The 19,807-nt window shown below is 39.1% G+C and overlaps 1 protein-coding gene across 2 annotated transcripts in view; it reads left to right on the top strand.

Annotated features, from left to right (window-relative positions):
- AIMP1 (aminoacyl tRNA synthetase complex interacting multifunctional protein 1) overlaps positions 1 to 19,807 on the top strand; it is a 30,720-nt gene that overhangs the window by 355 nt on the left and 10,558 nt on the right. For both annotated transcript variants that reach the window (XM_008150252.3, XM_054726809.1), the window contains exons 2-5: positions 8,370 to 8,503; positions 9,974 to 10,087; positions 11,544 to 11,711; positions 12,865 to 13,076. In XM_008150252.3, the coding sequence (XP_008148474.3) occupies positions 8,370 to 8,503; positions 9,974 to 10,087; positions 11,544 to 11,711; positions 12,865 to 13,076 (628 nt within the window). The remainder of the gene's footprint in view (positions 1 to 8,369; positions 8,504 to 9,973; positions 10,088 to 11,543; positions 11,712 to 12,864; positions 13,077 to 19,807) is intronic.

Below are 19,807 nucleotides of genomic sequence, written 5' to 3'. Positions count from 1 at the left end.
AGGACTGTGGGCGGCAGACAGGAATTCATTTATTGAGCGCCCACTATGTTCCAGGCACTGGGAAAAGAGCAATGAACAAAACAGACCAAAATTCATGCCTCCCCGAACTTAACATGTTATCGAGGAGGACAAGTGCTAAACAAAGTTACGAGAAAAACACACCATATTTTAGGTTGTAATGATCGCTGAAGAGCAAAATAAAGCCGAGAAGGAAGATAAAGATTGAAATTTTAGTGTGGCCAGGGAAGGTCTTATTGAAAAAGTGACTATCCTACAGCAGAGAGCCGACAGAGGTGAGAGAATTCACAATGCAGGAATCTTGGTGAAGTGCATTCAGGCAGAGCGACCAGCCATTGCAAAAGCAATGAAGAAGAAACTGGCCTGAACAGCAAAAATCTTGTGGGTCAGAGTTGAGTGAAGTTGTGAAAGCTGGAGACAAAAATCAGGGAAAGCAGGAGCAGGTCATTGAAGGATTTTGAGGGCGTCTAAGCCATTGGCAGGTTTGAAGCAGTGGAGTGCTAGAATCTGACTTCATTTTTATTTTTATTTTTTAAATATTTTTACTGATTTCAGAGAGGGAGAGGGAGAGAAAGATAGAAACATCAATGATGAGAATCACTGATAGGCTGCCTCCTGCACACCCCCTACTGGGGATCGAGACCACAACCCCGGCATGTGCCCTTGACTGGAATAGAACAGGGGGCCCTTCAGTCTGCAGGCTGACACTCTATCCACTGAGCCAAACCAGCTAGGGTCTGACTTCATTTTTAAAAAGATCTCACTGGCTGCTATTATCAGATAGACTGAAGGAGGGGGCAGGATGGAGGAAAGATCATTAGGAGGCTTGTGCAGCAATTCAGGGAGACATGATGGTGGCTTGAGGAGGGCTGGTAAGAAATAGCCAATCATATTCTTAATGTTTTTATTGCTTTCAGAGAGGAAACGGGGAGGGAAAGAGAGATAGAAACATCAATGATGAGAGAATCATTGATCAGCTGCCTCCTGTTCACTCACTGCTGGGCACCAGCCCAAAACCCAGTCATATGTGCCTTGATCCGGAATTGAGCCATGACCTCCTGGTTCATAAGTCCATGCTCAACCACTAAGCCACACCTGCTGGACATATTCTTAGTGTTTTTAATTTGGTATGTAAGAGTATTAATGAATGGTGAGTTTTTGTTTTTTTTTTAATTAGACTTGGGAAAGACTTTTTAAAAATGAATTGCAGTGTGTCATACAGTGGCAGGCTGAAGGCAGTGTTGGTCTGACCCCTCTCAGGACCACAGGGTAGGCCCCACCCCAGCCTCTGTTGTCTAACTTCCTATCTAACAGTTCTATTCCAGGTCAGGGCACACATCCAGGTTGTGGTCCTTCCCTGTTGACCCTGGGGCAACTATTGATGTTTCTCACTCTCTCCATTTCCCTTTCTCTCTAGAATCCATGAAAAACATATCCTCGAATGTGGATTTTAAAAATAATAATAAAAGAGGTCTTTCAATAAATGATACAGATGTGACTAAGTGATAAGAAAACATTGAGTTATCAGCAGTGACTTTTGTTGTTAATGGTACATAAAATTATAGGGCATCGTGTTATTGGAGCCATTTTGCAATTGATAGTATCTTAGATTTGATGAAATGTGGTAAAGTATTTTAAAATATAAATTTTTACCTAATTGCAATTCTGAAACAGTAGAATCAGATGTTTTGGGAAGCAGAGAGACAATTTCAAATATCTTTAGAGATCCTATACTATAAGGTAAAATTTAAAATCTGCACTTAAAACTTCCTTTTTAAAACAATAGCTTACTTGTTTATATTTAGTTCCTAACATTGAGAGCCTAGGGCAGGGGATTATTTAAAATAAATTACTGATAATTTAGAATCAGAGTGGGGAAGACTACTGAGGAGATTGCTGAGGTAAAGGGAAGTCATTCATAAATGATAAGAATTTCAGGAATAATCTTTTATATGTGTGTTTTAATGATTAAGATGTAGGCTAAATCCATATATTTGGTAAAATCAGCTTCAACTTTTACGAATTTTTATTAGAACATCTTACCACAGCTGCTTAGGTTTGATGAAATGTGATTGTTATGGTTGGGGTTCCCAGCTGGGACCTCAGTTTTTCTGTTCTATGCAGAAAAGATTTTAAGGTCAACAAAAATGAAAGTAAAGCAAAGTGGGATTTATTGAAGATACACTGCAACTGAGAGAGACAATGGCAAAAAGATATTATCAGGGAGATGAGGAGACCTGGGTTCTTGTCTTCTTGAGAAAAAGATTTCAATCAAGAGACAAAGTGTAGAAAAGCAAGCAAGAATTTATTGAACACAGCAAAAATATACTTAGGAGAGTGAAACAAGGAAGGGCATAGAAGAAGCAACAGGAGAACTTTGGCTGGGCTGCTTTGGCTCACTGGGAAGTCAGAGAATAGGGGGCCTTGGAGACAGGTCCAGGGTGTAAACTGGAATGAGCTGCTGTCCATTGCTCCCCTGGTTGCAAGTCTTTGGGGATCCCTTAGAAGTAAGAGGATACTTTCAGGGCTTGGGGGCGGGGCAAGGTGAGGAGAAGGGAAAGGGAATCGCCTAAGGGTGCTCTCTGGAGGGAGTGTGGTGGGCCTTTAATTTTCTGGGGCTTTAAAGACTGGGCATTTAGGGGTGGATCGATAGAATATTCATCAGCTTTATGTTGATGTATCAAACTGAGATTTATTCTCAATCTGTATGTCCTTTATCTCTCCCAAAATGTTTTGTATTTGTAATTACATGTAAATAAGGATATCTATTTTAATCTCATAATCTTTTTCTTTTATTTTAGCACTAGAGGCCCAGTGCATAACAATCGTGCACTGGGGGTGAGGGGTGTCCTTCAGCCTGGCCTGCACCCTCTCGCAGTCCAGGACCCCTCAGGGGGTGTCTGCCTGCCATGAGGCAGGAGAGGCTCCCACCACCGCTGCTGCTCTCACCAGCCATGAGCCTGGCTTCTGGCTGAGCGGCACTCCCCCTGTGGGAGTGCACTGACCACCAGGGGGCAGCTCCTGCGTTAAGCGTCTGCCCCCTGGTGGTCAGTGTGTGTCATAGTGACTGGTTGTTCCACCGTTCATTTGATTTGCATGTTAGCCTATTATTATATAGGACTAGAGGCCCGGTGCATGAAATTCGTGCATGGGTTGGGTGGGGGGGTGTCCCTCAGCCCAGCCTGCGCCCTCTTGCAATCTGGGACTCCCTACCCCTAGGTAAGGTCCCTAGGCCTGGCCGGTAATTGATCGCCCAGCAGAGGGATGCCCCGCCCACCCAGCCAGGGCTCCGCGATCGATCGCTGCACAGAGGGTGTCCTGGGCCTCCCTCTGTGGGGCAATTGTGGGGCGATGGTGGGGCCCCCTCACCAATTGCATCGCACCTGCTTTGGCTGGCCTGGCACCAGTGCATGTCATAGTGTGGTCGTCTGGAATGTCGTTCTGCTGTTCAGTCGTTCGATTTGCATATTGTGCTTTTATTATTATAGATAGACTAAGCCAGCATTCCCAAACAGTTTTAGAGAATAGTAGTTTGAATAAATATTAATACGTGTTCTTAGGTTAGGATTCCATGGTTAAATGCATTGAGAAATGCTTCACAATTACATTCTTTAGGGAAAGTATAGCTTGGGCATTAAAAGAGGTAACTCCAGAATCAGACAGACCTAAGATTCAATTCTCATTTTCTAGCCACATAACCGGGGGCAAATTAATTTTAATTAAACCTTTGTTTCCTGTATAATGGAGATAATTACATTATTTTTAGGTGGTCTATGGAAAGCACTTAGCCAGCTCATAATAAATACTCCACAAATGTTACCTGTTATTATTATTACTAGAGGCCCGTTGCATGATATTCATGCAAGAATAGGCCTTCCTTCCCCTGGTTTTGCTCCCGGCTGCCCGGGAGCCAGCAAGTTCTCGCTCCTGGCCAGAGTACCACTCCTGTAGCTCCCTCCGCCCCCGCTCCCCCCCCCCCCCCATAGGCATCCGTCCCACGCTGCCCGGCCTCTCTGCGCCTGCAAATGCAAATTAACCCATGATCTTTGTTGGGTTAATTTGATACTCACTCCTGATTGGCTGTAGGCGTAGCAGAGGTATGGTCAATGTACATGTTTGTCTATTATTAGGTAAGATTAACATTATCACCTGTGAAAAACCCTGTGCATATTAGCATATTAAAAGCCATAGGAGCCCTAGCTATTTTGGCTCAGTATATAGAACATTGGCCTGCGAACTGAAGGGTCCTGGGTTTGATTCCAATCAAGGCCATGTACCTTGTTGCAGGCTCAATCCCAGGCCCTGGTCAGGGCTTGCGCAGGAGACAACCAATCGATGTGTCTCTCACATCGATGTTTCTCAAGAACATGTTTACATTTTCTGTCTGCTATAAACTGAGCACAGAACTCAAAATCAGGGACTATAAGTAAAATTAAGGTTGTGAACTTTATTTTTAGGGATCTGGCAGGTAACATAAATGGAAGACAACAAGGAATGATGAAGTCTGTTTTGCCTTGCTTAAAAGAATTTGCTTTCAGTTACCGACACTGTTAACCCTGGAATACAAAGGCAGCCCTGATCTGTGTGGTGATAGTTGTAATCCCAACAGGCCAGTGATCAGGAACAAAGTCTGAAGAACATAAAGTACAGGTCAAAGAGAAGCCCTGAAATAAACACCAAAGAAGTAGGTGAAGTCAGGTGATAAGTATCCTCATTTTTTAAATTAAGAAAAATGAAGGGTAGAAAAACAAAAGGGAAGCATAGATAAGTAAACATTTAAAAAAAAATCAATGGATAAAATATCCTCAGGTAAGGATTAACAAAAATAAACAGATACATACATCCTATATAATAAAGAGGGAATATGGAAATTGACAGTCACCCTACCACAAAGATGGTGGCGCCCACAGGGGAGGCAGGGGTTTCCGTAACACAAGATGGCTGCACCCACAGCGGTGGCTGAGTTCCCATAATGAGCCTTAACAAGCAATCACCAGGGACCTGAGGCTGCGACACCCCCCCCCCCAACCTCCGTGGGGCTTGACAGGGGACCTCAGGCCACGCCCCCCACCCGGGAGGGCTTGACAGGGCCCTCAGGCTGCGCCCCCCAGCCCGACGCCAGTCCGGAGGACCTTAGGTTGTACCTCCTGCCCAGCAGGGCTTGACGGGGGACCTCAGACCACACCCCCACCCCGACACCTGGCCAGGGGACCTGAGGCCATGACCCTCTGCCCGGCAGGGCTTGATGGGGGACCTCAGGCTGCGTCCCCTCCTGGTGCCGGTCCAGGAACCTGAGGCTGTGCCCCCCCATCTGGCGGGGCTTGACAAGGGTGGGACCGGCCGGGTCTGGATCTAGCCCAGACCTGGAGGGGGTGGCCAGGTCTGGGTCTCACGCGATTTTGAGGTGCACGTGGGTGGGCGGGGACTTGACTGTGGGTCCCATGGTGCGCCCCAGAATCTGACAGGAGGAAGATTTTCATATACATTTTACTAATTTTCTTTCATTTCTGACACTTCTATTGTAGAGAAAGGGCAAATAGCAATATTAAAATATTTCCTCTAATTAATCCCTTTTTAATGTGCACGAATTTTGTGCACCGGGCCACTAGTAGTAAATAAAAGAACTAGTATGTAACAGTTCTCAGCTCCAGCTCAGAAGACAAAGCAATCCAGATTAAACCATACATACCAATTAGACAAAGGCACACAACTGGCTATGAACACCAAGAAAAAAATTGTTTTATAAGCATGATGTATATTGTTCTGATTTAGGGAAGGGGAAAAAAAAATCACTGAATTCTTTCTGCCCAGTTTTGCTAAGATTCTAAAACAACTAAAAAATAGTATATTAAAAAAATTTCAACAAAACATAAATTTTAGAGCACCTGAATTTGAAATTTGAGAATACTCTGCATTCTGACTACTAATGAACAAAGTCCTCATTTGGTTGTGCAATAATTAATAATTTTCCAAGTCTCCAGAAATCTATACTAGAGGCCCGATGCACAAAATTTGTGCAGGGGGCTTGGCCCTTGCAGCCCTGGCTGCCTCGTGGCCCCGCGCCCCACGGCTCTGCCCCCTGCCCACTGGTTGTTCTGCCATCCGGTCTAATTATCATATTAGCTTTTTATTATATAGGATAACATAGTGTAATATATTAGGTTACTTTTATTTATTTATTTTTCAATTCTCACCCAAAGATATTTCTTCCATTGATTTTTTTTTTAGAGAATGGAAGGGAGGGAAGAGGGGGAGAGAGACACGTTCATTGGTTGCCTCCTTCATGCACCCCCCCCCCACCCCCAGGGGACTGGGGATTGAACCTGCAACTGAGGTACATGCTTTTGACTGGGAATCGAACCCAAGACTCTATGGTCCTCATGCCATCACTCTAACCACTGAGAAAAACCGGCCAGGGCATATTAGGTTACTTTTTACTGCCACAATATCAACAATACTACAACAAAAGAAGCCCCAGTAGAAGAGTATCTTAGGACAATAATTTCTCTGGCAATAATCAAGTTTTTGTGGCAAAATATAATTTAAAAATAACTATAAAACACACCAGCTGCTAACCAGTGTCTACTTTTTCTCTACTCCTAAATAACTGGTTATCTTGGCAAAATTACTTAATGATCCCAATTTTTAAAAAAATATATTTTATTGATTTTTTACAGAGAGGAAGGGAGTGGGATAGAGAGTTAGAAACATCGATGAGAGAGAAACATCGATCAGCTGCCTCCTGCACACCTCCTACTAGGGATGTGTCAGCAACCAAGGTACATGCCCTTGACCGGAATCGAACCTGGGACCCTTGAGTCCGCAGGCTGATGCTCTATCCACTGAGCCAAACCGGTTAGGGCATGATCCCAATATTTAAAAAAAAAATTCTTGTGAGATATTTTAGATTAGTTCCTAGTCAGTTCTATGTGTTGACATAATTTTTGTCAAATGCTTAAGAGCTATTATTGTTTTTAGAATTAGAAGCTCTGGAAAGTTTTCCAGTACTTGCTGATTAACTGTTATTAGATTTTTCAATAATATAAGTAGAATGCATAAGTTTATGCCAATGTTTTCTGGTAATATGCAAATAATGATCACAAGCCCTGGCAGAAGAGTGTAGTTTTTTTTTTTTTTTTAATCCTTACTTGAGGATATTTTTCTGTTGATTTTTAGAAAGAGTGGAAGAGAGAGGGAAAGACAGAGAAAAGCATCAATGTGTTGAGAGAAATACATAGATTGGTTGCCTCCTGCATGCATCCGACCAGGACCCAGACTGGGGAGGAGCCTGCAACCAAGGTACATGTCCTTGACCAGAATCGAACCTGGGACCCTTTGGTCCACAGGCTGGCGTTCTGTGCACTGAGCCAAACCGGGTAGGGCTGATTAACCATTTTTAATGTAAAATATTTGACAGTTTAAACTAGTATGATTTATTAACTTCAGAATTTTTGCTTATATGCATTTTTCTGCACGTGACAGTATGTTTTCTAATTTCTATGAATTATTATAAAGTTAAAATTCATTTTCTTTTACAAGGACACAGTATACATCCTGACATTACTTTTAAGTAAACATATGATTAATATTTATTTTTTCCTAATTGTTGATCTTTTAATGCTTGTCTTTCCTAATCATGTTTCTCCTTAAAATTGTACATAATTAAGTAAATAGTAAGAATATGCAATATGCAAAAGTAACATATAAGAAGGAATTTAGCAATGCTTAGGAACACAGGTATGATACTTGGCTGTAGCTTAGTTTAGGTTATTGCTATTCTTTTCCTTTAATATTTCTGTCTTGTGTTGTAGCTTAGTTAAGGTTATTGCTATTCTTTTCCTTTAGCCCTTTGCACTTGCTTGCTTTTTTCTCGATTCCTTTATTCTACTCGGGATTTAATTTTTTAAATACCCCAGATTTTACAAAGCGCGGCAGTAGAATAAAAAACTGGAGTTTCTTTTCATACAAACTTATTTATTTGGATTTTTTTATATTTCAAATTATTGATACATTCAAAGAGTATAAAAAGAGCTGTTACCGATGCTAACAGTGTCGAGTCACACTCGACATCCGAGTGCAAAAGGTTAATATTTCTGTCTGCATTTAGAAATGCAGAACATTTCTAAAATGTTCTGTAATATTTTAACACTTTCTTTAAAACTTTATATCCTTAAAATTCTGTCTTTGGTTTGATTTGTAGGAAAAGTGGTGTTTCTTTTTTTTTTGTTTTGTAACATATTGATCTGATACAGTAGAAAATATTTTTCTTTTTAGACTGCTTGTTCACAGTGTCCTATAAAATAAATTTATTCCTTCTACAGTATAACTTATAACTTTTTTTTTTTACTTAGGATTTTCTGCCGTTTCTTGGCAAAAATGGCAACCAATGATGCTGTTTTGAAGAGACTGGAACAGAAAGGTGCAGAGGCAGATCAAATTATTGAATATCTTAAACAGCAAGTTGCTCTTCTTAAGGAAAAAGCAAGTAAGAAAAATTTAAATTTTCTAAGAAGATACCTAAAATGAATTCATATGTTGACAAACCAAAAGAAAAAAAAGTTTTTACTACATAAATTATTACATTATCGTGATGATAACTTTTATATTCCTTTAATATTTTAATTTACAGTGAAATGATAGTCTAGAATTAAGATAAATTAGAATTGGTATATAGTGAATGTATTATATATAGAGAAAACAGTGTATTATTTTCAGACTTCTGGGAGAAAATAATGTTTAAAATAATTTGGCATAGAATTAGAGATTAAAAATGAAGGAATATGGGTGAAATCAAATATGTACTGAAGCTTGTATAGAAGAGAATGTATACTTAAAATTTTTTTAAGTTGATTTTAGAAAGAGAGAGGAAGAGGGGAGAGAGAAACATTGATATGCTGTTCCACTTGTTTATGCATTCATTGGTTGCTTCTTGTATGTGCCCTAACTGGAGATCAAACTGCAACTTTGACGTATCAGGATGACACTAACCAATTGACCTACCTGGCCAGGGCAGAGAATGTATACTTTTATATTACTCCAATGGCGTTGTCTGAAATGATTTTTAATTTTTTTCCAATACTTCTTTAAATTTTACCTAGAAATTACTATGATGTGTATAAAAATATCAAATCTAAATTTCTACTTGTAGGATTTAGGTTGACATTTATTTTGTTTGTTTAAATATATTTTATTTTTCAATAGCCAAAGTTATTCTTGTAATGAAAATTCCAAAATCTTTATCTAATATATGTTAGGACATCGGGCATTCCTTGTCCCAACCCAGTAAATGCCAGTAATAACGCCCATTATTTTGAAAATCCCTCAGACTTTTAAAATTCCACCTAGGGAGCACTACCAACCCCACTGAGAAGCATTGTTTTTTCTTTTATATTTTTGTATGTCCACCTGCTCACCTTTAACACACATCTATTATATTTTGAACAAATTTTTATAGCTACTTCACTCATTAAATGTTTGCTCAGTTAAGCTTCTGAGACATAAATTATAAAGGGTTGTTCAGGTACTTTTAATAGGTAATGACCAAAAAAATGAGAATATTTTTTTCTTGTTTGGTAATTAGATCACAGACTTTAAAAAAAACACAATTTAATATACCGAATATTTATCTCTCTTACAGTCTTATCTGTTACTGACACTTTGAGCAAGGTTGTTAAGTTTTTATAAGCATGTTTACAGAAGCTAGGAAAAAGATTCATAAAGCCTTTTCTGTTGTATTATTTCGCAGATTATCTTTCTTTTCTTTCTTTTAAATACCATGTTGTTTTAATTAATAATACAAAACTCTGATACAAAGAAACTGGCCAAAAAGCATTTGCTTATTAGAATTATCCTGCCTGTGTGTATACTGGCTATCCTCTCTTTTCAAGTAGTATTCATAAGGAACCATTTAGAAAACACTGCTATACTGTATTTAACTAGATTTTCTTGATCTTAGTTTTGCAGTCAACTTTGAGAGAAGAGAAGAAACTTAGAGTTGAAAATGCTAAATTGAAGAAAGAAATTGAAGAATTGAAGCAAGAGCTAATTCAAGCAGAAATTAAAAATGGAGGTGATTATTGAAATGTCATAGTTTTATTTATAATAGTAATTATTATTTCTTTTATTGTTCATTAGTTTAGGTATTATGCTTTTTTAAAAATTTTATTTTACCCTCATAGCATCCCTTCTTGCATATTTGTCCTCCTTTACAGAAGGAAAAATGGAGATACAGAAAAGGCACATGACCTGGCTTGAGATTATGCAAAAAATAGCAAAGCTGGGGTTCAAAACCTATGCTTTTAATCTCTATGCTATGCTTCAACTTGTCCATCACCGTTCCCTGTTAAATAATTATTGAAAATAAGCCATAATAACATTTAGTTAACATTAAGTTTTAATATATTCTAGGCACTGTGTTGGCAGTTGTTTCACATACATTATATATTTTATCCTTAAAATTAGTGTATACAAATACCCTTGTTAACATGAGGAAATTGAGACTTAGAAGTATAAAGTAATTTGTATGAACTTGTACAGTTTTTCAATTATCAGTAGATAATTATCATTTCAACTATTATGTTGTAAATAAAATTAAAAATTTTATTGAATTATTTTAAAGGAGTCTAGATAAATTTGCATTATTATGAAACACTAATAATAATAGTCCTATTACAATTTCAAAGTATCTTGCACAAAGCCATTTGGTTATATGATAGAAAATTCTTCCTAGGTGAGTTAAGGAGTTCCAAGTATACTTACTACTTTCTTTTGACCATTATTCTGTAAGTGAATTACTTTGAATACTGTAGTATGAACTCCTCTACCTTTACTGAGCTGAATAAAAGTAAGTAAAAACTAATAATGTATGCTTAAAACTATCATCTAGACCAGTGGTCAGCAAACTCATTAGTCAACAGAGCCAAATATCACCAGGACAACGATTGAAATTTCTTTTGAGAGACGAAAACTGACTTCTGCTCATGGGCCATGAAGTTTCAATCTCGCTGTATGTGTGCGCCCTCACGTGGTATTCTATGGAAGAGCCACACTCAAGGGGCCAAAGAGCCGCATGTGGCTCGCGAGCCGCATTTTGCTGACCACTGATCTAGACTCTAGATTCTAGAGAGAATTTCATTTGTTAGTGAAAAATTTGAGGCTAGTTGATGGTTTCCAAGACTAAGAGATTTTGAATACAGTAAAATAGTATCAATATATTAACAGTTCAAATATTATCAATATAATAAAAGTTTTTAATATTGCTGAAGAAATTTTTTTAGAAATTTTCTTTGAAAAGTCATTAGTGATTAAAGGAGAAACATATATCTACTGTATTCTTTTATCATGTTTAAAATTTAGTTAATTTTTTGGCAACCTTTTTACATCTCGTACTAATAGAGACCTGATAATCATATCCAGTGAATTTCTCTTTTTAAAACAATTCATATTTGTGATTCACAATTTCATAGTTTGTATCTTGTTTGTTGGTTTAATGTAAATGGCATTACCTATTTTATTTTCTGTATTAGTGAAACAAATACCATTTCCATCTGGTACTCCACTGCAAGCTAATTCCATGGTTTCTGAAAGTGTAATCCAATTTATGCCAATCACACCCATATCTTCTGGTGCCAAAGAACAAGTAAAAGGAGGAGAAGGAGAAGAAAAGAAGGTGAAAGAGAAACTTGAAAAGAAAGGTATTTTACTTTAAGGTTATTTGGCTCTTGACTGGTTTATCGGATCTCAACATATTTTGTAATAATGATGATGTCAGAAAGAAAGTTCAAACTTTTCATAACTAGAATAAAGTTAGAAACAGTATGATATTGGAACGCAGAAGCTGGACCCTAAAGGATGTGTGAAGGTTGATCAGGTCGACAGGATAAGAGTATGGCATTTAAGGTATAGGGACCAGCATAACTAAAAACATAGAATGTAGAGATTAAGTATAGAAGCCCATACGTAATCTGGTGTGACTGAATTTTATTGTAAATTTTTTTTTGCGGGGGGACATTTCAGAAAAGTCACAGTTGCAAAGTTGTGAAGATAGAAAAAGGATATTCCAGTCCAGGTATAATGTCTGAACTAAGGCGTGGTGATGTTCAAGTTTTAGAACAGGCTGTATTATTGTTTTATGCCTACTTCTTAATAAAATTTATAAAGTGGAAGAATTAGTCTGAATTGCTTTCATTATAACCATACCACCTAGTGATAAAATGATGTAGGAGAGGATGTACAGCCCCTATCTACTTATACTTATCAGTATGTTTAACTGATGAGAGAGACATTTTATCAGGGAAATTATATTTGTAGTTCATTCCATCAGGTGGCTACAGCATATGGCATTCTTTCTAAATATAGTATGTTTCACTTTCTAAAGACTCACAGTAAAAATTGTAAAGGATTTTCAACAGCTCTGTTTCAGGGAAATGCAAACTTTTTCTGCAAAGGGCCATTTAGTAAATATTTGAGCTTTACAGGCTCTGTGACAACTATGCACCTCTGCCATAGTGTAAATCCAGCCATAGACGATATATATATGAACAAACATGGTTGTGTTCTAATAAAACTTTGACAGAAACAGCATGCTGGATTGGGCCCATAAACCATAGTTTACCAACTTTTTGTCTCTCTTTCACTAGAGATAAAAACAGTTATTCAATAGAGGAATAGCTAAAATAGGGCTCAAGATGCTATGACTTGGATAAATAATTATTTCCTTTGTTATTTAAGTGAAGGTAGGATAGAAACACTTTTTCTTTTAAGTTTATCTGTATCAATGTTATGAAGTGTTTCCTACTTTATTTTTGTTTTACTTCTGATGTTTACCCATTTATAATTATTTTTTAGGAGAGAAAAAGGAAAAGAAACAACAATCAGTAGCAGGAAGTGCTGACTCTAAACCAATAGATGTTTCCCGTCTGGATCTTCGAATTGGTTGTATCATCACTGCTAAAAAACATCCTGATGCAGATTCTTTGTATGTAGAAGAAGTAGATGTTGGAGAAGCAGTCCCAAGAACAGTTGTCAGTGGCCTGGTGAATCATGTTCCTCTTGACCAGGTGATTTGTACAACTAACTTCTGCATACATATGACACTTTCATTTCGTCTTTCTTTAGATGTTTTTCCATATAATTTTGTATTAGATGACCAACAACAGGAGCCAGTATTGATTAGTTCAATTGATTAGTTTGAATGTGATGAATTACACAAATAAGTACACAAAACTACTAAACTCTTGCAAAAGATCTATATATTAGGATTGGATTCATAAGGATGAAAAGAAGATACAATTTTCTCAATTAAAAAATTTTTTAGTTTGGTGTGTGTGAAATACTGTGTTTATGTATGTGTATCATCATTGTTTCTCATGGAATTTTATTATTCCTTGATTTTTTAAAATCACTATTATATAAACCTAGGAAACACCAATCTAAAAGTAGAAGAACAGCCCTGGCTGAGTAGCTCAGTTGGTTAGAGCATCATCGTGATACACCAAGGTTGCAGGTTCAATCCCTGGTCAGGGCACATACAATAATTAATTTATGTAATTAATGCATAAATAAGTGGAACAACAAATTGATGTTTCTCTCTCTTGCTCTCTCCCCCCCTCACATCCCCTTCCTCTTTCTCTGTCTCAAAATCAATCAATATATATTAAAAATATATAAATAAAAGGAAAAGAACAGGTTTTATTTCTTTATAACTGAAGAAATATTTTCATACTTTAAGAGAAAACAGGAGAGCCTTAACCGGTTTGGCTCAGTAGATAGAGCGTCAGCCTATGGACTGAAAGGTCCCAGGTTCGATTCCGGTCAAGGGAATGTACCTTGGTTGCGGGCACCTCCCCAGTAGGAGGTGTGCAGGAGGCAGCTGATTGATGTTTCTCTCTCATCGATGTTTCTAACTTTCTATCCCTCTCCCTTTCTCTCTGTAAAGAATCAATAAAATATATATTTTTAAAAAAAGAGAGCGAAAACAGGAGAGGAAAACATGGAGATTGAACTGCAAATTTTAATGTTAATCCTTTAGTTGTTAAAAGTTGGATGTTTTGTACTTTATTATTATTAGGATTTTAAAGTATAAAAGACTTATACACTCATGTATACAGCATATGTATATGTGTGGAGATACATATATGTGTGTATTTCCCATGACAGTGGCATGAATTAAAGACAGTAATAGTTTTTAATTTGCTCTTTCAAGATATCTTATGAGTAATTTTAGTGATCTACCTATTTCCTCTGCCCCATGGTACTTAAGGGATATTGCAAAGACCATAGACTTCAACATGGAGATAGTTCAGCCTGTTTGTTCATTGCCAGCTCTGTTGCTTGTTGGATTTGTGAACTTTGATAAATCTTTACATTTATTAATTCATCTTTCTAGATGCAAATATTTATTGAGCTCCTGCAATGTACCAGAAACTATATGCTAGAAAAGGGACAAAGCAGTTATATCAAGATGAAATTAAGATGATAGATTTGTTTGTGTTTGTTTTTTAAGTCCTTTTGTGAGGTTCACATTCCTATAGGGACATCAGAAAATCGTAATACAATATTATCCTATACTAGAGGCCTGGTGCACAAATTCGTGCACGGGTGGGGTCCCTTGGCCTGGCCGGCAATTGGGGCCATTGGGTCCATCTCGCCCATTCTCGATCGAGGCTGATTGGGGCCGGCTGGCGGCGGGGAGGGACCATGGGAGGTTGGCTGTGGGAGAGCACTGACCACCTTTATATATACTAAAGGCCCAGTGCATGAAATTCATTCACTGGGGGGGGGGGGGGGGGGGGGTGTCCCTCAGCCTAGCCTGCAATCTCTTCAATCTTGGACCCCTCGGGGGATGTCCGACTGCCGATCCCTCTCCCAATCCAGGACTGCTGGCTCCCAACCACTCGACTACATGCCTGCCTGATTGCCCCTAACCGCTTCTGCCTGCCAGCTGATCACCCCCTAACCACTCCTCTGCCAGCCTGATCGACGCCTAACTGCTCCCCTGCCGGCCTGATTGCCCCTAACTATCCTCCCCTGCATGCCTGGTCACCCCTAACTGCCCTTCCTGCCTGCCCAGTCACCTCTAACTGCCCTCTCTTGCCAGCCTGATCACTCCTAACTGCCCTCCCCTGCAGGCCTGGTCCCTCCCAACTGTCCTCCCCTTTAGGCTTGGTCCCCCCAACTGTCTTCCCCTGCTGGCCTGATTGCCCCCAATTGCCCTCCCCTGCAGGCCTGGTCCCCCAAACTGCCCTCCCCTGCGGCCTGATCACCCACAACTGCCCTCCCTGCTGGCCATCATGTGGCAGCCATCTTGTGTCCATATGGGGCAGCCATCTTTGACCACATGGGGGCAACCATCTTGTGTGTTGGGGTGATAGTCAATTTGCATATTACCTCTTTATTATATAGAATAGATCAGTGGTCGGCAAACCGCGGTTCGCGAGCCACATGCAGCTCTTTGGCCCCTTGAGTGTGGCTCTTCCACAAAATACCATGGCCTGGGCGAGTCTATTTTGAAGAAGTGGCGTTAGAAGAAGTTAAGTTTAAAAAATTTGGCTCTCAAAAGAAATTTCAATCATTGTACTGTTGATATTTGGCTCTGTTGACTAATGAGTTTGCTGACCACTGGGATAGATAATGAAAGCCTAATATGCTAAGTGTCCGGTTGCCCGGTCGTCTGTTCAACCAATCAAAGTGTAATATGCTAATGATATGCTAAGGCCGCTCAGCCGTTTGCTATGATGTGCACTGACCACCAGGGGGCAGACTATCACCTAGTTGCTATGACATGCACTGACCACCAGGGGGCAGACAGTCGACCAGTTGACCGGTTTCTATGATGTGCACTGACCACCAGGGGTCAGATGCTCCAACTGGTAGGTAGCTTGCTGCTGGGGTCCGGCCAGTCGGGACTGAGCGAGATGGGTTGGACACACCTTGGAGCCCTCCTTCGGTCCCTCCCAGCTGGACAATCTCCCGTGTCCCTCCCCGGCTCCGATTGTGCACCGGTGGGGTCCCTCGGCCTGGCCTGCGCCCTCACAATCCGGGACCCCCCGGGGGGTGTCAAAGAGCCAGTTTCGGCCTGATCCCGCAGGCCAGGCCAAGGGACCCCAGTGGTACACGAATTCGTGCACCGGGCCTCTAGTGTTAAATAATAATAAATATTAAGAAAAAAATGAAGTAGAGAAGAATCTAGGAAGTATTGAGGCTAGGATAATGATGTCATTTTATATAAAGTAATTCAGGAAGGCCTTATAAAGAAGTGATATTTAAGTAAAAGGTCTGAGAAAATAAGTCATGTGTCCATCTGGTGGTATAGCATTTTAGATTGCTGAATCAAATGTATGCCTGTGATACTCACTTCAGCAAAGTAAGTAAGGGGGAGTATCATGTGAGATGAAATCAGAGATAAGTTTGCCAAATAACATCGGGTCTTATAGTTCATTGTAAAGATTTTGGCTTTTATTCTGAAATGAAAACCATTAGAGGTTTCTTGAGCTAAGGGGTAACTGTTCTGCCTCATATTAATAGGATTTTCTAGCTGCTCTAATGAGGGGATGAGTGAAGATGATTCTCTTACCTATTAAAAATGTATGGATTTGCCACATGTATGTTTTTTTTCTCTTTATATTGATCTTGTATAGGATGAGGACTCCTTCATAACTACGTAGGAATGTATGTTGGAGAAAAGAACCAACTGGTCATAAGCCAGTTAAGTTGGAAAAATCTCCTCATTGGGGCTTTATCTTTTTTGTTCTCACAAGTTGCAGACTGTTTCTATTCCAAAAGCTGTCATTGACAGCCATTAGCAAATCTCTTTATACACATCTGTATCTAACCCATGAAGGCAGTACTACTAAACATTTATAAAACAGACATTTAACCATTCCCCCTCCTAAATTGCATACAAAATTTTGTAGGTTGGTATATTTTTCAAATAGAAAGGTCCACAGATGTCATCTGATTTTTAAAGGGTTAACTCTGTTGTTTTTCTTATATATAATTGTAATTGTATATAACATTTTTTTATATGTGGCATTTTCAAGTTATTTGTTGAAGATGAGTCTTACTCATGAAGACCTCCAAGGGGGTGGGGGAGGGCTTTGGAATTTGAAACTTTGGTCTATTTTTTTTTTTTTATCTTTATTGTTGAGAGTGTTGCAAATGTCCCCCTTTTTCCCACCCATTGCCCCCTCTTCCTGGTTTCTGCCCTGCCCCAGGCCTTCACCACTCTATTGTCTTCGACCATAGGTAATGCATATATGCATAAAAGAGCTTTGGTTAATCTCTTCTCAACTTCCCCCTTCCCTCTGAGACTCCTCAGTCAGTTTCATGTTTCCATGCCTCTGGTTCTATTTTATTCATCAGTTTATTTTGTTCATTAGAGTCCTTGTTCATTTATTTTGATTTTTAGATACAACTGTTGATAGATATGTATTTATTGTCATTTTATTGTTCATATTTTTTATCTCTTCTTCTTCCTCTTTAAGAATATCTTTCAACATTTCGTTTAGTATTGATTTGGTAGTGAATTCCTTTGGCTTTTTCTTGTCTGGGAAGCTCTTTTTCTGACCTTCAATTCTAAATGATAGCTTTGCTGGGTAGAGTAATCTTGGTTGAAGGTCCTTGCTATTCATCACTTGGAATATTTCTTGCCACTCCCTTCTGGCCTGCAAAGTTTCTCTAGAGAAGTCAGGTTACAGTCGAATGGGCATTTTCTTGTAGGTAACTAACTGCTTTTCTCTTGCTGATTTTAAGATTCTTTGTCTTTAGCCCTTGGCATTGTAATTATGATGGGTCTTGGTATGGGCTTCTTTGGGTGATGGCCTCTTGTTAATTTTTTGAGGAACTTTCATACTGTTTTCCATAGTGGCTGCACCATTTTACATTCCCACCAACAGTGCATAAGGGTTCCCATTTCTCCACATTCTCACCAACACTTATAATTTGTTGACTTTTTGATAACAGCCATTCTGACAGTTGTGAAGTGGTATGTCACGTGATTTTTTTATTTCCCTGATGATTAGTGATGTTAAGCATCTTTTCATATGTCTATTGTTCATCTGTATGTTTGTCTATTTTGAAAAAAATTCTGTTCAGGAATTTTTTAATTGAATTGGTGTGCTTTATTATGTTGAGTTGTATGCGTACTTAGTACAGTCTTTATAACTTTATCAGCTATAATGTCATTGCAAATATCTTCTCCCATTTGTTAAGTTGTGTTTTCATTTTGTTGATGGTTTCCTTTGTTATGCAAATGATTTTTAGGTTGATGTAGTCCTATTTGTTTATTTTTGCTTTTATTGCCCTAACCCAGGGAGACATATCCAACAAAATATTGTTAAGATTGAGATCAAAGTGTTTATTGCCCATGTTTCCTTCTAGGAGTTTTATGGTTTCAGGACTTAACATTTTAGCCTTTAATCCATTTTGAATTTTTTTATAGAGTATAAGAAGTTGCCCAGATTCCCTCTTTTACTTATCTATCTAGTTTTTCCAGCATCAAATATTTGCATCCTTCAATTTTAGTGAATTTATTAGTTTTAAATTTTTTCTGTGAAGTTCTTTAGGATTTTCTATATATATAGTATTATGTCATTTACATATGGTGATGGTTTTACTTCTTCCTTTCTTATTAGGATGCCTTTTGTTTCTATTTCTTACCTGATTGCTGTGGCTAGGACTTCTAATACTATGCTGCATAAAAGTGCTGCAAGTGGGCATCTTGCACTGTTAATGATCTTAGAGGGAAAGCTTTCAGCTTATCATTGTTGATATAGGATGTTAGCTATGGATTTGAGGTATGTTTCCTGTATACCCACTTTGTTGAGAGTTTTTATCATAAATGGATATTGGAATTATGCCAGGTGCTTTTTAAATATCTATTGAGATCATATGATTTTTAAAAAATATGTTTTTATTGACTTAAGAGAGAGAGAGAGAGAGAATGGGACAGGGAGAGAGAGATAGCAACATCAATGCATCATTTGTCTCTTGTACGCCCCTGCTTGGGATTGAGCCTGCAACCTGGGCATATGCCCTGATCAGGATAGAACCCGTGACCTCTTGGTACATGGGTTGACACTCAACCACTGAGTAACACCAGCTGGGCAGATCACATAGTTTTGGTTAATATGGTGTATCCCTATAATGAGAATGTTAGTGTGTTTGATATTGCCTCAGAGGTCCCTTAAACTAAATTTGTTTTTTGTTTTTATTTTAACCTTTTCTTTACTCAGTCATTTCTTTAAATATTTACCTGAAGCCCTGGCTCGTTTGGCTCAGTGGACAGAGTGTCAGCCTGCGGACTGAAGGGTTCTGGGTTTGATTCTGATCAGGGTCACATGCCCCAGTTGTGGGCTCGATCCCCAGTAGGCAGCGTGCAGGAGGCAGCCAATCAGTCATTCTCTCTCATCATTGATGTTTCCATCTCTCTCCCTCTCCCTTCCTCTCTAAAATCAATTTTAAAAATCTATATACATAATAGAGAAATATGCTAATTAACCAGGACGCCATAATGGGTTGACTGGACAGGAGGAGGTTGTGCACGCAGCATCAGGGGCAGGGCGGCAGGTGCCTCTGCGCACCTGCACTGGGGGAGGGCCTGATCAGCAGCGGCCATGGCTGCTTCAAGGGCCAGAGAGGGAGGCAGGGCCGGACCGGCGACTCAAGAGTGGGCAGCGCCGCACAATTTCAAATCGCACGCTGGGCTCCTAGTTATAAATAAATATTTACCTGAAAAGCCTTGTCTCTGGTCCTTCAACTGTAATGCACTGTCAGGTTGTAAAATTCCTTT

Source organism: Eptesicus fuscus, chromosome 2 (assembly GCF_027574615.1).
Source record: "Eptesicus fuscus isolate TK198812 chromosome 2, DD_ASM_mEF_20220401, whole genome shotgun sequence".
NCBI lineage: Eukaryota > Metazoa > Chordata > Mammalia > Chiroptera > Vespertilionidae > Eptesicus > Eptesicus fuscus.
This window is presented reverse-complemented; position numbering and strand designations above follow the sequence as displayed.